This window comes from Bubalus bubalis, chromosome 8 (assembly GCF_019923935.1).
Source record: "Bubalus bubalis isolate 160015118507 breed Murrah chromosome 8, NDDB_SH_1, whole genome shotgun sequence".
NCBI classification, from domain to species: domain Eukaryota; kingdom Metazoa; phylum Chordata; class Mammalia; order Artiodactyla; family Bovidae; genus Bubalus; species Bubalus bubalis.
The window spans coordinates 29967440-29985330 of record NC_059164.1 but is presented as its reverse complement, the minus strand read 5'-3'; the positions used below and the strand labels follow the sequence as shown (position 1 = coordinate 29985330).

General features: G+C 38.4%; 1 protein-coding gene across 3 annotated transcripts in view; it reads right to left on the bottom strand.

Moving 5' to 3' along the window:
* Positions 1 to 17891, bottom strand: part of DNAH11 (dynein axonemal heavy chain 11) — a 375791-nt gene that overhangs the window by 318431 nt on the left and 39469 nt on the right. For all 3 annotated transcript variants that reach the window (XM_044946526.2, XM_044946527.2, XR_006552702.2), the window contains exons 10-12: positions 2895 to 3032; positions 2456 to 2580; positions 1711 to 1906 (exon numbers count right to left, since the gene is read on the bottom strand). In XM_044946526.2, coding sequence (XP_044802461.2) covers positions 1711 to 1906; positions 2456 to 2580; positions 2895 to 3032 — 459 coding nt within the window. The remainder of the gene's footprint in view (positions 1 to 1710; positions 1907 to 2455; positions 2581 to 2894; positions 3033 to 17891) is intronic.

Genomic DNA, 17891 nt, shown 5'->3' with positions numbered 1-17891 from the left:
GTTTTTGCCTTTCAGAATGCCTTGTAAACTTTTACTGAAAGGTAGACAAGATATACTGGGTAGACAGGATACACTGCAGTCAACAGACCTTTAGTGATGTGAGAGTAAGGTTTGGGGTAGGGAAGGGTTGCATAATCCTGCTATCAGGTCTCAATTTTTTGGTGAGCTGGTGGACCATGCCCTTCACTGGTGCTTCTTGGTTCTCACTCCCCACCCATAGGTGGGATAGCATAGCTAGAGTGGCCTGGAGTTGGCACTTCCCTTCCCCCAGGTAGGCCAGGCCCTGGGAAGACAGCTTCTCCTCAGAGCAGACCTTGTTGAGAAGAACAGAAGTCTCTGGCACATTTCAAAGTGGTCCTTTCCCTTCCTCCTGCTGGAAGTATTTTCCTCCAGGATTCACTGGAGGGGCTTCCCTGATAGCTCAGTTGGTAAAGAATCCACCTGCAATGCAGGAGACCCCGGTTCAATTCCTGGGTGGGAAAGATCTGCTGGAGAAGGGATAGACTACCCACTCCAGTATTCTTGGGCTTCCCCTGTGGCTCAACTGGTAAAGAATCCACCTGCAATGCGGGACACCTGGGCTGGGAAGATTCCCTGGATAAGGGAAAGGCTACCCACTCCAGTATTCTGGCCTGGAGAATTCCAAGGACTGTATAGTCCACAGGTTGCAAAGAATTGGACACGACTGAGCAACTTTCACTTTCACTATTCACTGCCCATGAGTGAGGACCTGGTGGAGCTCCAGGAAGTAAAAAACTCCCAGAAGCGTAAGTCCACCTCCAGTGACTGGGCACCCCTGAAGTTTAGGATGTGTTTTTGCTTTCTCTTACCAAGTTTCAATTGTCATAATTAAGTGTACTATATGTTGATTTGATACATTTATATGTTACAATGTGATTATCACCGAGGCGTTCACTAACAGCTGTATCATGTCACATAACTATCATTCTTTTTTTTTTTTGTGGCGGGAACAATTATGATCTAGTCTCTTAGCAACTCTGAAGTTTATGACTCGGTATTATTGACCGTAATCACTATGTGATGCATTACCTCTCCCACCTGAAGTTTTCAGCTCTCAGACTTGTCCACACTGAGCCTCCAGCAATTTGTTGATTACAGGTTAGGTTTCCCTACACTGGCGCTGGCTCCCATGGAGGTTTCTGCTCCGCTATGTTTTGTTTCTAAATTAACTATATTTATGTATAATTTATATATAATAAAATGTACCCATTTTAAGTAAAATAAATAAATAAATAAAAAATAAAGTCAGTAAGACTAATTTTCTCACCTCCTAGGCATAAAGTTGGACTACCATGAGACAGGGCCAGAAAACATAAGCCAGAAAAAAATTGATCAAAGACTACTGATTCTGTTCAATTAAACTGACATCTATTGAATGTTATCAAGGGCCAAATACTATGTTAGACACACAAACACAAAGATGAAATACGATGGACCTGACTCTCAAGTAACTCATTATCCAGTCAAGTGGAAGTAGTAAATAAATAATTACAAGACAAAATAAGAAAATAATTGATATAAAATTTGGTAAACAAATCTTTAAAGCAGACATAAAGAAGCTGTTTTAAGTTACAGTCCTCATAGCTCTGACATTTTCCCAAAATAAAATTATAAATGACTAGAGGTATTAGGCTTACACTTATAATAAAAAGGGCATTTGTAAAACATTTTAAAAACATTAAACCCTACCTTTGGGTCAAAGTTGACACTAAGACGACCACTTGTGGCACTGAATTTAACCAAGGGCTGATTCAAATTGAATTCACAGATTTCATTCACATTACTTTTCCATTCATTATAGATATGATCTTCAAATTGGTTCAGCAAAGTTGTCATCTCAACATACTTCTGATAAACCAAGGCATCATCAGGACTCTCCAAGAATCTGTAGGAATATGGTTTTTCTATATATTAGAGAGGCTTCAGCTTAATTACTTTATAATAATACACACTAGAAAATGTAAGAAAATACACTATAAACCAGGAAGAAAACCAATAAAGGTCAAACAATGCTTCTTCCCGGTCTTTATTTAAAAAAGATAGTTATAAAATAAATGGAATGCCAAACATTTAAATCAAATAGCAACAGGTTATCAATCCCTATCCCTACAAAGAAAAGAGAAAGATATAAAAGTCTGCAGCAGAAAAGGAATGCTAGTTATTGGAGAAAGGAAAAATAGTAACAAAAATTATCAGTATATTTTGGATGAAGTGGAAAAGTGAAAAGGAAAAAAAAGACCGAAAACATAGAAATATAGGAAGTTCTAAGTCCTATTAAGCATGCTCCAAACCATGGGAATAAATCCCTCTCAACAAGCCAGACAATGACAAGAGTTAAATAAGGCAATAAGCACTAAAATGAACAGCTCACCACTCTACATCAAAATTGCCTGTGTCATAGGGATAGTGCTACCAGGAAAGCCTAACTACTTACAGATAACGAAGAGATGCAAAGTTTGACCAAAACATCTGAAGTCGGTCAAGAACCTCTTTAGCCCATTTGATATTTCCTGAAGTAAATGGCATATTCTTGTTAAGAACTACATTTCCTTGTTCAATCTGCAAATTGATATTGTGGTGAAGAGGAAGAAAGGGAACATTTAATGAGAGTACACTCCAACCTTGTGAACAATTGCTCATTTTGGTACTTTTACAGAATAAATACATAAAGCACATGTGCTAAGTAACTTGGTTGGTAGAAGAGTTGAGGTCCTAAAGCAGGTTATTCATATCCAAAGGAAACCAGTTAAATAAAAGCATAACAACTTCAGTGCCTGTATCTCACCTTTAGGTATCACTCAGTGTAGTTCTACTTGACACCCTGACCCACAATATGATGCTGTGAATGTGCCAGACTTTACCCCCTCACTCACCTGTCTCATGTGTTCATTATACAACTGCTTACACATATCCAACTCTGCACTGAACATGTGCACAAGTGTGCTGTAATGTGGGCTGAAAATTTCCATGACAACTGGTTTCTCAAGAAAATTCCCAAATACGGTCAAAAGCTATAAAAAAAATCAAAGTGAAAGAAAGGTTAACCACCATACACTGTTAATACAAAAACTCAAGTTCACTATTTCCCCCATTAAACCTCCTCCATGACTAGACACAGAGCAAACATTTAGATCTATGCAAGTATCCTGCAAGGTCTCCAAATCGAAAACATATCTTTGCATCTCACTAAAATTTCTACACATCCAATACGGCAAATTCTAAATGTAAAGCAGTTTCCCTTCCTCACCAGAAAGTGAAGAGTCAGAAACAAACCTCTGTTAGCAATCCCTGATCACAGCTGACACTATTACTTCCTGTTGGGCACCAGGAAATGTAGAAGATGCTTTGCAGATTTAAGAACAGAAGCAAGACTATGTACTTGTTATTTGCTCTTCTCTCCTACATATTGGACTGCAGAGAGATCAAACCAGTCAATCCTAAAGGAAATCAACCCTGAATATTCACTGGAAAGACTGATGCTGAAGCTTCAATCCTTTGGCCACCTGATGTGAAGAACTGACTCACTGGAAAAGACTCTGATGCTGGGAAAGATTGCAGGCAGTAGGAGAAGGGGACAACAGAGGATGAGATGGTTAGACGGCATCCCCGACTCAATGGACATGAATCTGTGCAAACTCCGGGAGATAATATAGGACAGGCGAGGCTGGTGTGCTGCAGTCTACTGGGTTGCAAAGAGTAGACATGACTTAGCAACTGAACCACAACCTACACATATACCCTTTGAAATAAGAATATCCATACTGAGGCCCTCCAGGTCACACAATAATAATCATTACAGTTACCCTGTGATAGACGATAAACGAAAAGAACGTGAAAAAGAATCTGCATATATATACATATGTATAACTGAAACACTCTGCTACACAGCAGAAATTGACAACATTGTAAATCAACTATACCTTCAGTAAGATAAATTCTAAATACATAGTTATACCGAAAGCGTCAGTCACAGGGACTGTCCTGTCTATGCCCATGCGTGTTTTGTACCACAGGACCCAGGCCCCCCAAAGCAGCAGCTGGGGCAGCAGTGGCGACCTGTTCCAGTGACGCCCACTCCACAGGCGGACGGTTCCTTCAGCGTCAGAGTCGTAGTTGAAACCTATGCTTTGAGATAATCCGATTCTTTCTCAGAAAAAGAATTAGGGCATGGCAGGTTGAACCAATGCCAGTAAAATTATCAGTTGAGGCTTGAACAAAATGACCTTCAGCTGCGTGGGTCTACTGTTACACAAAATTTTATCAATAAAGACACTGGAAAAGTTTTATGGAGATTTGAGACAATTTGAAAAGACTCTCAGATGAACCATGTTGCCAAAAAATATCAAAAATTTAAGATGTGTCATGAATGCATTAAATATATGTAGATACTAGTCTATCCTTACAGAGATATAAGGATCTATTTAATATAATGCGTAGCCTTCTGTTTTATAGCTTTGCTTTCAAAAAATTACATTACCAAACAGTATACCTCTCTCATAACTGAAGAAATCGCCTATCAGCCTATCACCACAGTTTTAAGTAACAATGTTACCAATACCATATTATGAATATGACTGTAATGCTCTATGCCATAAAAATTCCATCATAATTCAGTTATTAGTACATAGGCTAGGCTCTTGTGGGACAGTCCTGTCGATTGCTCTAGGACACCAGAAAACAATCATGCTAAAAAAAGAAGCAATCATTCAATCACTGATAAAAAGCAGCAATCATGAATTCATTTTTTGCTGCTTCATGATTGTTGCTTCTTTTTATCAACGTATGAATCATTATACCTGTAAAGAAATATGAATTTTTTTCACATTATCTTTTCAGTTTTTTTATGTCTAATGTTGGTAATATGTGTGTTCTGTAACATGTAAGACGATATGGATATAGGTACACAATACCAATGTAGGTATTGACAGATGATTCATCTTGTAGAGATGACAAACTCACAGGATCGATAGAATACAGTCCTGTAAGCATATTTTTTCTTCCTTATGATTTTTCTTAACTCTTTTTTCTAGCTTACTTTCTTGTAGGAATATATTATACAATATATATAACACACAAACTGTATATCCATTGACCACTCATTATTGCATCAAATTTTGACTCATTATTGGTCAAAACTAGGCTATTCTTAGTTAAGTCTGAGGGGAACCAAAAGTTAAACACTGATTTTCGACTATGCAGGGGGTCAGCATTGTTCAAGGATCGACTGTCCTAGCAAGCAGGGGAAGCCAATGAGTAAGGGGACAGAAAAAGCAGACATGTGAACCAAAACACCATCACACACCCAGCAAGCTGCTGAGCATAAGCCCACAATTCCTGTTGATTGGTTATGGAGCCCTCAGATCTTAAACTAATCTTGACCAACCACGAGTTTTCACAAAGCTTTGGGGTCTGGTGAGGCTAACTTTGGTTTTCTATTGTCCTCCTGTCTTATTTTCTAATCTGTGGGGATTCTTCTGTGCATCAGTGTGAGACAGCTTTCTTTGAAAGAAAAATAATGTAGTAAAAATGCATATTTTTATACAAGCAATGTTTACAGAATGCTGACTAGGTGCCCAGGCGCTGTATTTTAAGGGAGTTAAAAATGCTGTTCTCACATGCTCCAGATAAAGAAACTGAGTTGTGGGCAGGGGACAACTTGCCCGAGTTGTCAGAGCTAATACAGAGTTGTCATTTGACACTGACGCTGAGCAGTCTGGCACCAGGGCAGCCTCTGCTACCTTGTGTGGCCTCCCATCAGCCCAGGTGCCACTTAAAATTGTTCTTTTGTTAGTTACTTACTCTGTGTGGGCTTCAGAAAATGTTAGTTATTAGGCCTGTTCCATAGATACTTTCTTTGAAATAAAAAGACGTATCTCCTCAAAATAACTAAATATCATCAAGGTGGCAGAAAACTATATACCAAGATTCCTGCCTTGTTAGTGATGTGACATGGCTAAAGATAGAGCTTTGTTATTCCTCTCAGAACTACACTAATGGGTGTATCCCCAAAATTGCTGTTGTTAAAAAGCAGCATCACTGTAAACATTTTGTAAAGATTTCCTAAAAACTACGCACTAAAAAAAAAATCAACACAAGGAAAAAAATTATACAAACAGAAATGTAGATCTAACCATATCTTTGAGGCAATTGAGATAAACACATGCTGGCCTTTTTTCTGGTAATATCAATTAGAACTACTGTAAAACTGTTGGTGGGAAAGAAATTGGTGCAGCCGCTATGAAGAACAGTGTGAAGACTCCTTAAAAATCTACAAATACAGCTACCATATGATCCAGCAATCCCACTCCTAGGCATATACCCAGGGAAAACCATGGCTCAAAAGAATGCATGCACCCCAGTATTCACGGTAGCACTATTCACAATAGCCAAGACTTGGAAGCAACCTAAACGTCCATTGACAGATGACAGATAAAGAAGATGCTGTATGCATATAATGGAATATTACCCAGCCATAAAAATAATGAAATAATGCCATTTGCAGCAACATGTGATCATCATACAAAAGTCAAGTTAGTTAGAGAAAGACATACGTGATATCACTTACATGTGGAATCTAACAAATGATACCAATGAACTTACAAAAAAAAACAGACTCACGTACATAGAAAACAAAACTTAGGGTTACCAAATGGGAAAGGGTGTGGGGAGGAATAAATTAGGAGTTTGAGGTTAACATACTGACATTGCTATTATAAAAAAAAAAAAAAAAAATCAATGACATGTTGTTTAGCACAGGAAACTATACTCAGTATCTTGTAATAATCTATAAAAGAGAGAGGAGGAGCCAAGATGGCGGAGGAGTAGGACGGGGAGAACACTTTCTCCCCCACAAATTCATCAAAAGAGCATTTAAACGTCGAGTAAATTCCACAAAACAACTTCTGAATGCCGGCAGAGGACATCAGGCACCCAGAAAAGCAGCCCAACTCTTCGAAAGGAGATAACCGAGTGGCGGGGAGGCGATAAGTCGCAGCATTGGCCCCCGCCAAACACCTCATCACCTGAGCTGCTCGGATCTGGGAAGAACCCAAAACGCAGGCCCAACCGAGTCTGCACCTCTGAGGACTACCCGAGTGCCTGAACCTGAGCGGCTTGGACCTGGGAGCTCAGCCCAGGGCCGGCCTCTGATTGTTCCCGGCGGAACAACCTAGACCCCGAGCAGTGTGGGCAGGGAGGCTACACGCGCCGTGAGCGGGGGCAGACCCAGTGTGGCTGAGGCACTGCGAGCGCACGCCAGTGTTATCTGTTTGCAGCATCCCTCCCTCCCTCCCCACAGCGCGGCTGAACAAGTGAGCCTAAAAAAAAAAAAAAAGTGTCCTCAACCATCCCCTTTGTGTCAGGGCGGGAACCAGACACTGAAGAGACCAGCAAACAGAAGAAGCTGTAACAGAGGGAAACGCCTTGGAAGCTACAGGCCATAGATTAAAATCCTGTGGTTACTACGGATTATATAGGAAGGGGCCTATAGATCTTGAGAAATATAAGTCGGACTAAGGAACTGCCAAAAATGAACTGAACCCACAATACTCACAACAAAACCAGAGAAAGACCTAGATATATTTTTACTATTTTTACGATCAATCTTTCTTTCTTTCTTTTTTTTAATTAAAAAAAAATTTTTTTTAAGTCCTTTATTGTCCTTTAATTTTCACTTTTATAACTATTACTTTGCAAAAAAAAAAAAAAAAAAGACCCTATTTTTTTTTTCTTCTTCAGCAAACTTCATATATATATTTTATAATTTTTTGACCGTGGTTTTTTTTTTTTTTCTTTTTTCTTTTTCTTCTTTTCTTTAACATTGTATTTTTGAAATTCCAAACTCTACTCTAGATTTTTAATTTTAGCCTTTTGATATATGTTATCAATTTTGTACCTATAGTTTTTTTCATAATTGCTGTGACTTTTTTTTTCCTCTGTTTCTTTCTCTTCTTTTATATAACATCGTATATCTGCAATTCCAAACTCTACTCAAGATTTTTAATTTATGCTTTTTGGTATTTGATATCAATTTTGTACCTGTATTTTATTTATAATTTTTGCGACATTGTTTTTGTTGGTTTGTTTTCTCTCTCTATTTTTCTTCTTCTTCTTCTTTTTTTTTTTTTTTTAAACGTTGTATTTTTGAAATTCCAAACTCTACTCTAGATTTTTAATTTTTGCTGTTTGGTATTAGTTATCAATTTTGTACCTGTAGTTTCTTTATTACTTTCACGACCTTGTTTGTTTTTCTTTGTTCGTTTTTTCTCTCTTTCTTTTCCTTCTCCTTTTCATTAACATCACATTTTTGAAATTCCAAACTCTACTCTAGATTTCTAATTTTTGTTTTTATGTATTTGTTACCAATTTTGTACCTTTAAGAACCCAATCTTCAGGACCCATTTTTCACTAGTGTACGAGATTACTGGCTTGACTGCTCTCTCTCCCTTTGGACTCTCCATTTTCTCCACCAGGTCACCTGTATCTCCTCCCTAACCCCTCTCTACTCTACCCAACTCTGTGAATTTCTGTGTGTTCCAGACGGTGGAGAACACTTAAGGAACTGATTACTGGCTGGATCTGTCTCCCTCCTTTTCATTTCCCCCTTTTATCCTTCTGGCCACCTCTGTCTCCTGCCTCCTTCTTCTCTTCCCTGTATAACTCCGTGAACATCTCTGAGTGGTCCAGTTGTGGAGTGCACATAAGGAAGTGACTACTGGCTAGCCCACTCTCTCCACTATGGATTCCACCTCATCTCATTTGGGTCACCTCTAACTCCCTCCTCCCTCTTCTCTTCTCCATGTAACGCTGTGAACCTTTCTGAGTGACCCTCACAGTAGAGAAACTTTTCTTCTTTAACGTAGATGTTTTATCAGTGGTGCTGTATAGAAGGAGAAGTTTTGAAACTACTGTAAAATTAAGACCGATAACTGGAAGTAGGAGGCTTAAGTCCAATCCCTGACTCCAGGGAACTCCTGACTCCAAGGAACATTAATTGACAGGAGCTCATCAAACGCCTCCATACCGACACTGAAACCAAGCACCACACAAGGGCTAACAAGTTCCAGGGAAAGACATAACAAGCAAATTCTCCAGCAACAAAGGAACACAGCCCTGAGCTTCAAGATACAGGCTGCCCAAAGTCACCCCAAAACCATAGACATCTCATAACTCATTACTGGACATTTCATTACACTCCAGAGAGAAGAAATACAGCTCCATCCACCAGAACATCGACACAAGCTTCCCTACCCAGGAAACCTTGACAAGCCACCTGTACAAACCCACACACAGTGAGGAAACGCCACAATAAAGAGAACTCCACAAACTGCCAGAATACAGAAAGGACACCCCAAACTCAGCAATTTAAACAAGATGAAGAGACAGAGGAATACCCAGCAGATAAAGGAACAGGATAAATGCCCACCAAACCAAACAAAAGAGGAAGAGATAGGGAATCTACCTGATAAAGAATTCCGAATAATGATAGTGAAATTGATCCAAAATCTTGAAATTAAAATGGAATCACAGATAAATAGCCTGGAGGCAAGGATTGAGAAGATGCAAGAAAGGTTTAACAAGGACTTAGAAGAAATAAAAAAGGGTCAATATATAATGAATAATGCAATAAGTGAAATTAAAAACACTCTGGAGGCAATAAATAGTAGAATAACAGAGGCAGAAGATAGGATTAGTGAATTAGAAGATAGAATGGTAGAAATAAATGAATCAGAGAGGATAAAAGAAAAACGAATTAAAAGAAATGAGGACAATCTCAGAGACCTCCAGGACAATATTAAATGCTACAACATTCGAATCATAGGGGTCCCAGAAGAAGAAGACAAAAAGAAAGACCATGAGAAAATACTTGAGGAGATAATAGTTGAAAACTTCCCTAAAATGGGGAAGGAAATAATCACCCAAGTCCAAGAAACCCAGAGAGTCCCAAACAGGATAAACCCAAGGCGAAACACCCCAAGACACATAGTAATCAAATTAACAAAGATCAAACACAAAGAACAAATATTAAAAGCAGCAAGGGAAAAACAACAAATAACACACAAGGGAATTCCCATAAGGATAACAGCTGATCTTTCAATAGAAACTCTTCAAGCCAGGAGGGAATGGCAAGACATACTTAAAATGATGAAAGAAAATAACCTACAGCCCAGATTATTGTACCCAGCAAGGATCTCATTCAAGTATGAAGGAGAAATCAAAAGCTTTTCAGACAAGCAAAAGCTGAGAGAATTCTGCACCACCAAACCAGCTCTCCAACAAATACTAAAGGATATTCTCTAGACAGGAAACACAAAAATTGTGTATAAATTCGAACCCAAAACAATAAAGTAAATGGCAACAGGGTCATACTTATCAGTAATTACCTTAAACGTAAATGGGTTGAATGCCCCAACCAAAAGACAAAGACTGGCTGAATGGATACAAAAACAAGACCCCTGCATATGTTGTCTACAAGAGACCCACCTCAAAACAGGGGACACATACAGACTGAAAGTGAAGGGCTGGAGAAAGATTTTCCATGCAAATAGGGACCAAAAGAAAGCAGGAGTAGCAATACTCATATCAGATAAAATAGACTTTAAAACAAAGACTGTGAAAAGAGACAAAGATGGTCACTACATAATGATCAAAGGATCAATCCAAGAAGAAGATATAACAATTATAAATATATATGCACCCAACACGGGAGCACCGCAGTATGTAAGACAAATGCTAACAAGTATGAAAGAAGAAATTAACAATAACACAATAATAGTGGGAGACTTTAATACCCCACTCACACCTATGGATAGATCAACTAAACAGAAAATTAACAAGGAAACACAAACTTTAAACGATACAATAGACCAGTTAGACCTAATTGATATCTATAGGACATTTCATCCCAAAACAATGAATTTCACCTTCTTCTCAAGCGCACATGGAACCTTCTCCAGGATAGATCACATCCTGGGCCATAAAGCTAGCCTTGGTAAATTCAAAAAAATAGAAATCATTCCAAGCATCTTTTCTGACCACAATGCAGTAAGATTAGATCTCAATTACAGGAGAAAAACTATTAAAAAATCCAACATATGGAGGCTGAACAACACGCTGCTGAATAACCAACAAATCACAGAAGAAATCAAAAAAGAAATCAAAATTTGCATAGAAACAAATGAAAATGAAAACACAACAACCCAAAACCTGTGGGACACGGTAAAAGCAGTCCTAAGGGGAAAGTTCATAGCCATACAGGCACACCTCAAGAAACAAGAAAAAAATCAAATAAATAACCTAACTCTACACCTAAAGCAACTAGAAAAGGAAGAAATGAAGAACCCCAGGGTTAGTAGAAGGAAAGAAATCTTAAAAATTAGAGCAGAAATAAATGCAAAAGAAACAAAAGAGACTATAGCAAAAATCAACAAAACCAAAAGCTGGTTCTTTGAAAGGATAAATAAAATTGACAAACCATTAGCCAGACTCATCAAGAAACAAAGGGAGAAAAATCAAATCAATAAAATTAGAAATGAAAATGGAGAGATCACAACAGACAACACAGAAATACAAAGGATCATAAGAGACTACTATCAACAATTATATGCCAATAAAATGGACAACGAGGAAGAAATGGACAAATTCTTAGAAAAGTACAACTTTCCAAAACTCGATCAGGAAGAAATAGAAAATCTTAACAGACCCATCACAAGCACGGAAATTGAAACTGTAATAAAAAATCTTCCAGCAAACAAAAGCCCAGGTCCAGACGGCTTCACAGCTGAATTCTACCAAAAATTTAGAGAAGAGCTAACACCTATCCTGCTCAAACTCTTCCAGAAAATTGCAGAGGATGGTAAACTTCCAAACTCATTCTATGAGGCCACCATCACCCTAATACCAAAACCTGACAAAGATGCCACAAAAAAAGAAAACTACAGGCCAATATCACTGATGAACATAGATGCAAAAATCCTTAACAAAATTCTAGCAATCAGAATCCAACAACACATTAAAAAGATCATACACCATGACCAAGTGGACTTTATCCCAGGGATGCAAGGATTCTTCAATATCCGCAAATCAATCAATGTAATACACCACATTAACAAATTGAAAAATAAAAGCCATATGATTATCTCAATAGATGCAGAGAAAGCCTTTGACAAAATTCAACATCCATTTATGATCAAAACTCTCCAGAAAGCAGGAATAGAAGGAACATACCTCAACATAATAAAAGCTATATATGACAAACCCACAGCAAACATTATCCTCAATGGTGAAAAATTGAAAGCATTTCCTCTAAAGTCAGGAACAAGACAAGGGTGCCCACTTTCACCATTACTATTCAACATAGTTTTGGAAGTTTTGGCCACAGCAATCAGAACAGAAAAAGAAATAAAAGGAATCCAAATTGGAAAAGAAGAAGTAAAGCTCTCACTGTTTGCAGATGACATGATCCTCTACATAGAAAACCCTAAAGACTCCACCAGAAAATTACTAGAACTAATCAATGACTATAGTAAAGTTGCAGGATATAAAATCAACACACAGAAATCCCTTGCATTCCTATACACTAATAATGAGAAAACAGAAAGAGAAATTAAGGAAACAATTCCATTCACCATTGCAACGGAAAGAATAAAATACTTAGGAATATATCTACCTAAAGAATCTAAAGACCTATATATAGAAAACTATAAAACACTGGTGAAAGAAATCAAAGAGGACACTAACAGATGGAGAAATATACCATGTTCATGGATTGGAAGAATCAATGTAGTGAAAATGAGTATACTACCCAAAGCAATCTATAGATTCAATGCAATCCCTATCAAGCTACCAACAGCATTCTTCACAGAGCTAGAACAAATAATTTCACAATTTGTATGGAAAAACAAAAAACCTCGAATAGCCAAAGCGATCTTGAGAAAGAAGAATGGAACTGGAGGAATCAACCCACCTGACTTCAGGCTCTACTACAAAGCCACAGTTATCAAGACAGTATGGTACTGGCACAAAGACAGAAATACAGATCAATGGAACAAAATAGAAAGCCCAGAGATAAATCCACGCACATATGGACGCCTTATCTTCGACAAAGGAGGCAAGAATATACAATGGATTAAAGACAATCTCTTTAACAAGTGGTGCTGGGAACTCTGGTCAACCACTTGTAAAAGAATGAAACTAGAACACTTTCTAACACCATACACAAAAATAAGCTCAAAATGGATTAAAGATCTAAACATAAGACCAGAAACTCTAAAACTCCTAGAGGAGAACATAGGCAAAACACTCTCTGACATACATCACAGCAGGATCCTCTATGACCCACCTCCCAGAATATTGGAAATAAAAGCAAAAATAAACAAATGGGACCTAATTAACCTTAAAAGCTTCTGCACATCAAAGGAAACTATTAGCAAGGTGAAAAGACAGCCTTCAGAATGGGAGAAAATAATAGCAAATGAAGCAACTGACAAACAACTAATCTCGAGAATATACAAGCAACTCCTACAGCTCAACTCCAGAAAAATAAATGACCCAATCAAAAAATGGGCCAAAGAACTAAATAGACATTTCTCCAAAGAAGACATACAGATGGCTAACAAACACATGAAAAGATGCTCAACATCACTCATTATCAGAGAAATGCAAATCAAAACCACTATGAGGTACCATTTCACGCCAGTCAGAATGGCTGCGATCCAAAAGTCTACAAGTAATAAATGCTGGAGAGGCTGTGGAGAAAAGGGAACCCTCTTACACTGTTGGTGGGAATGCAAACTAGTACAGCCACTATGGAGAACAGTGTGGAGATTCCTTAAAAAACTGGAAATAGACCTGCCTTATGATCCAGCAATCCCACTGCTGGGCATACACACTGAGAAAACCAGAAGGGAAAGAGACACGAGTACCCCAATGTTCATCGCAGCACTGTTTATAATAGCCAGGACATGGAAGCAACCTAGATGTCCATCAGCAGATGAATGGATAAGAAAGCTGTGGTACATATACACAATGGAGTATTATTCAGCCGTTAAAAAGAATACATTTGAATCAGTTCTAATGAGGTGGATGAAACTGGAGCCTATTATACAGAGTGAAGTAAGCCAGAAAGAAAAACACCAATACAGTATACTAACGCATATATATGGAATTTAGAAAGATGGTAACAATAACCCTGTGTACAAGACAGCAAAAGAGACACTGATGTATAGAACAGTCTTATGGACTCTGTGGGAGAGGGAGAGGGTGGGAAGATTTGGGAGAATGGCATTGAAACATGTAAAATATCATGTATGAAATGAGTTGCCAGTCCAGGTTCGATGCACAATACTGGATGCTTGGGGCTGGTACACTGGGACGACCCAGAGGGATGGAATGGGGAGGGAGGAGGGAAGAGGGTTCAGGATGGGGAACACATGTATACCTGTGGCGGATTCATTTTGATATTTGGCAAATCTAATACAGTTATGTAAAGTTTAAAAATAAAATAAAATTAAAAAAAAAATAAAATAAAATAAATAAATAAATAAGAAATACAATCCAAAAAAAAAAAATCTATAAAAGAATTTTAAAAAGAATATATATGTATATATGTGTAAAACCAAATCACTTTGCTGACTACTTGTAACTAACACATTGTAAATCAACTATATTTCAATATAAAGTATTGTGCTGTTGCTGCTGCTGCTAAGTCGCTTCAGTCGTGTCCGACTCTGTGCGACCCCATAGACGGCAGCCCACCAGGCTCCGACGTCCCTGGGATTCTCCAGGCAAGAACACTGGAGTGGTTGCCATTTCCTTCTCCAATGCATGAAAGTGAAAAGTGAAAGTGAAGTCGTTCTGTCGTGTCCGACTCTTCACGACCCCATGGACTGCAGCCCACCAGGCTCCTCCGTCCATGGGATTTTCCAGGCTAGAATACTGGAGTGGGGTGCCATTGCCTTCTCTGATAAAGTACTGTAGAAACTACTAAATATTTAAACTCCGCTTGGTTAGTTGCTGCTGAGCAAAATGCAAAGTATTAACTTTTCTTCTTACAACCACTGTTCTGTTACATTTGGACTTTACGTTAACATTCCGAAGCAAAAATGGCTTTAAAGGTTTCGTAAAGAATTGGACTCTAACTACAGTAAGGAAACACACCTATTTCACAGCATCCTCTTTCAAACCCTTATTATGTCAACCACAACTGAAACAATACTAGAAGCTTCCCAGCCACATCTCATTTTGCCCAGCTGACATGCTTAGTGGAACTCAACTCCAAGTGTAAAATAGGAAAGAGAGAGAAAATATTTTGGGGGGAGGTAGTAAAGCCAGAAATTGGTAAAGTCTTAACTTTTAAAGCAGTACATATTACCTTAATCTTTCAACATCACAGATAAATAAAAATTATCTTCCAGGATGAGAATAAAGGTCATTTGAACTTCTGGTTTCCTTGTTATATCGGAGCTAAGAGCTTTTTTATGAAGACAACAGATTCTGTCCTTCATATCAATCTCGAAAGAGTCAAGACTGATTCTCAATACGTGTGTGCTTCCTAAATATTCCATTAGAGGTCTGTAAGGTTTACCTTGATTTTCTTCTACTTCTCGGTTTCATTATGCGATATTTATGTTTTCCCTAAATTTGCCTCTTTTTCGATTTTTTTAAATCTGTTGCCATATGAACCACGTACACTTCACAATTTTCTAGTGTTCTGTTATTTCATCTAAAGACTTTTCTCAATACTTACCTTACATACTTCAGTCTCCATGTAGAGATACTGTAAATTTTAGAAAGCCTTCCATCAGCCTTTTGTTTTAATGTTTATTGAGTACTAACTCTGCCACAGTTTTACACTGTTGGCTTTCACGGCCCTTCCTGCTCATGGCTTTGCTGGGTCCTGGTCTTTAGAGTCTGCAGATATTTACTCCCCAGGACACAACAGTAACTGGGCAGAGTGCATCAACCTGGACCTATAGTAGAAATAATTTTCTCCCTAAATACACAACCCTGTCATTTTTTTCCTTCTGCCACGACTCTTGCTGCAGTTTATCTCCATCTGCGTGTCATTGCAGGACTGTGACAACCGGTCAGCCCTGCTAATGTCACAGTTATTAAGTGGCTGCTTTATATAAAGGATTGCAAAAGGTGATCTAAATATAACAAAAACTCTAAGATGATGCCCCACCCCTGGAGAGCTTATAAGGGCAGCAGCTTATGCTGTGTTTTTCAGTAGACAAGGTACAAATATGCTGAGAATCAAAGAAACAATACATGACAGTGAAGACATAAAACTGTTTAGAAAAATAATTGGCATGTGAAAACAGAATCCATATGAATGCCTGTGAGAAAAGAGAAAAGGTAGGAGCCTCTGTAATTGAGATTTTCCTCCACATTCTTTCTTGCCGTGATTTCCGAAAGTCTGAAAGGAAGTCCAGTAACAGAGAATATGATAGACTAGTGCACAGCCACTAAAAATGGCATTGTTGAAATCTGTTATTAAAGTAAAAATATTTATGATTCACTGCTTCTTGAAAAGGCTACAAAAAGATTGCAGAGTTCAGAATATGTCATTTTTCGCAGAGAGAAATATGTATGCATATCTAGTCAAAGAAAAGGACTGGCAGTATTAAAAACCACAGTAACTTCTGAGAGATGGCATGACGGGTGGTATTATTTTATAACAACAGGCTACATATTTCAGCCAGCGGCATCTCAGTTTCATCCAAGGGCTCATAAGAGAGAACTCTGGGCCCTGTGACTTCTCTGTGTTAAAACAGTTGACGGCGTTAGAAGACACTAGCAGCTTAACCACCATCTGACCAATTTATTTGAATTTTAAGATCAAAATCAAGCAATTATCTCTGACAAAGTCTGAGTCTGTTATTTTGTTTTGCACTGCAATCTTCAATGAATTGTGTCCACGATTCTGTAGCTGTTTCCACTGACACGGAGTCCTCATTCCACTTTGGGGATGTCATTTAAGTTTACACTTAACAGATTCTCTTCTTTGACAAGCAAGTTCGACTATTCATACACTATACTGTATTTCATCAGTTCTATGATAAACATTCGGAGAAGGCAATGGCACCCCACTCCAGTACTCTTGCCTGGAAAATCCCATGGACGGAGGAGCCTGGTAGGCTGCAGTCCATGGGGTCGCCAAGAGTCGAACACGACTGAGCCATTTCACTTTCACTTTTCACTTTCATGCATTGGAGAAGGAAATGGCAACCCACTCCAGTGTTCTTGCCTGGAGAATCCCAGGAACGGCGGAGCCTGGTGGTCTGTCGTCTATGGGGTCGCACAGAGTCAGACACGACTGAAGTGACTTAGCAGCAGCAGCAGCATGATAAACATTCTTTCATGTTTTAACACCTTTGAAACTAGATTATATTATATAATCAACAGCATCCTAATCTTTTGGCGGTATTTTCCTTTGTTGATAAACAATGGCATGTCTGGTAATTGGTCTCTTATGCTTAAAGAAAAACCTGCCTCTTGAGAAATCTGTATGCAGGTCAGGAAGCAACAGTTAGAACTGGACATGGAACAGAGACTGGTTCCAAATAGGAAAAGGAATACATCAAGGCTGTATATTGTCACCCTGTTTATTTAACTTATATGCAGAGTACATCATGAGAAATGCCGGGCTGGAAGAAGCACAAGATGGAATCAAGATTGCCAGGAGAAATACCAATAACCTCAGATACGCAGATGACACCACCCTTATGGCAGAAAGTGAAGAGGAACTAAAAAGCCTCTTGATGAAAGTGAAAGTGGAGAGTGAAAAAGGTGGCTTAAAGCTCAACATTCAGAAAACGAAGATCATGGCATCCGGTCCCATTACTTCATGGGAAATAGATGGGGAAACA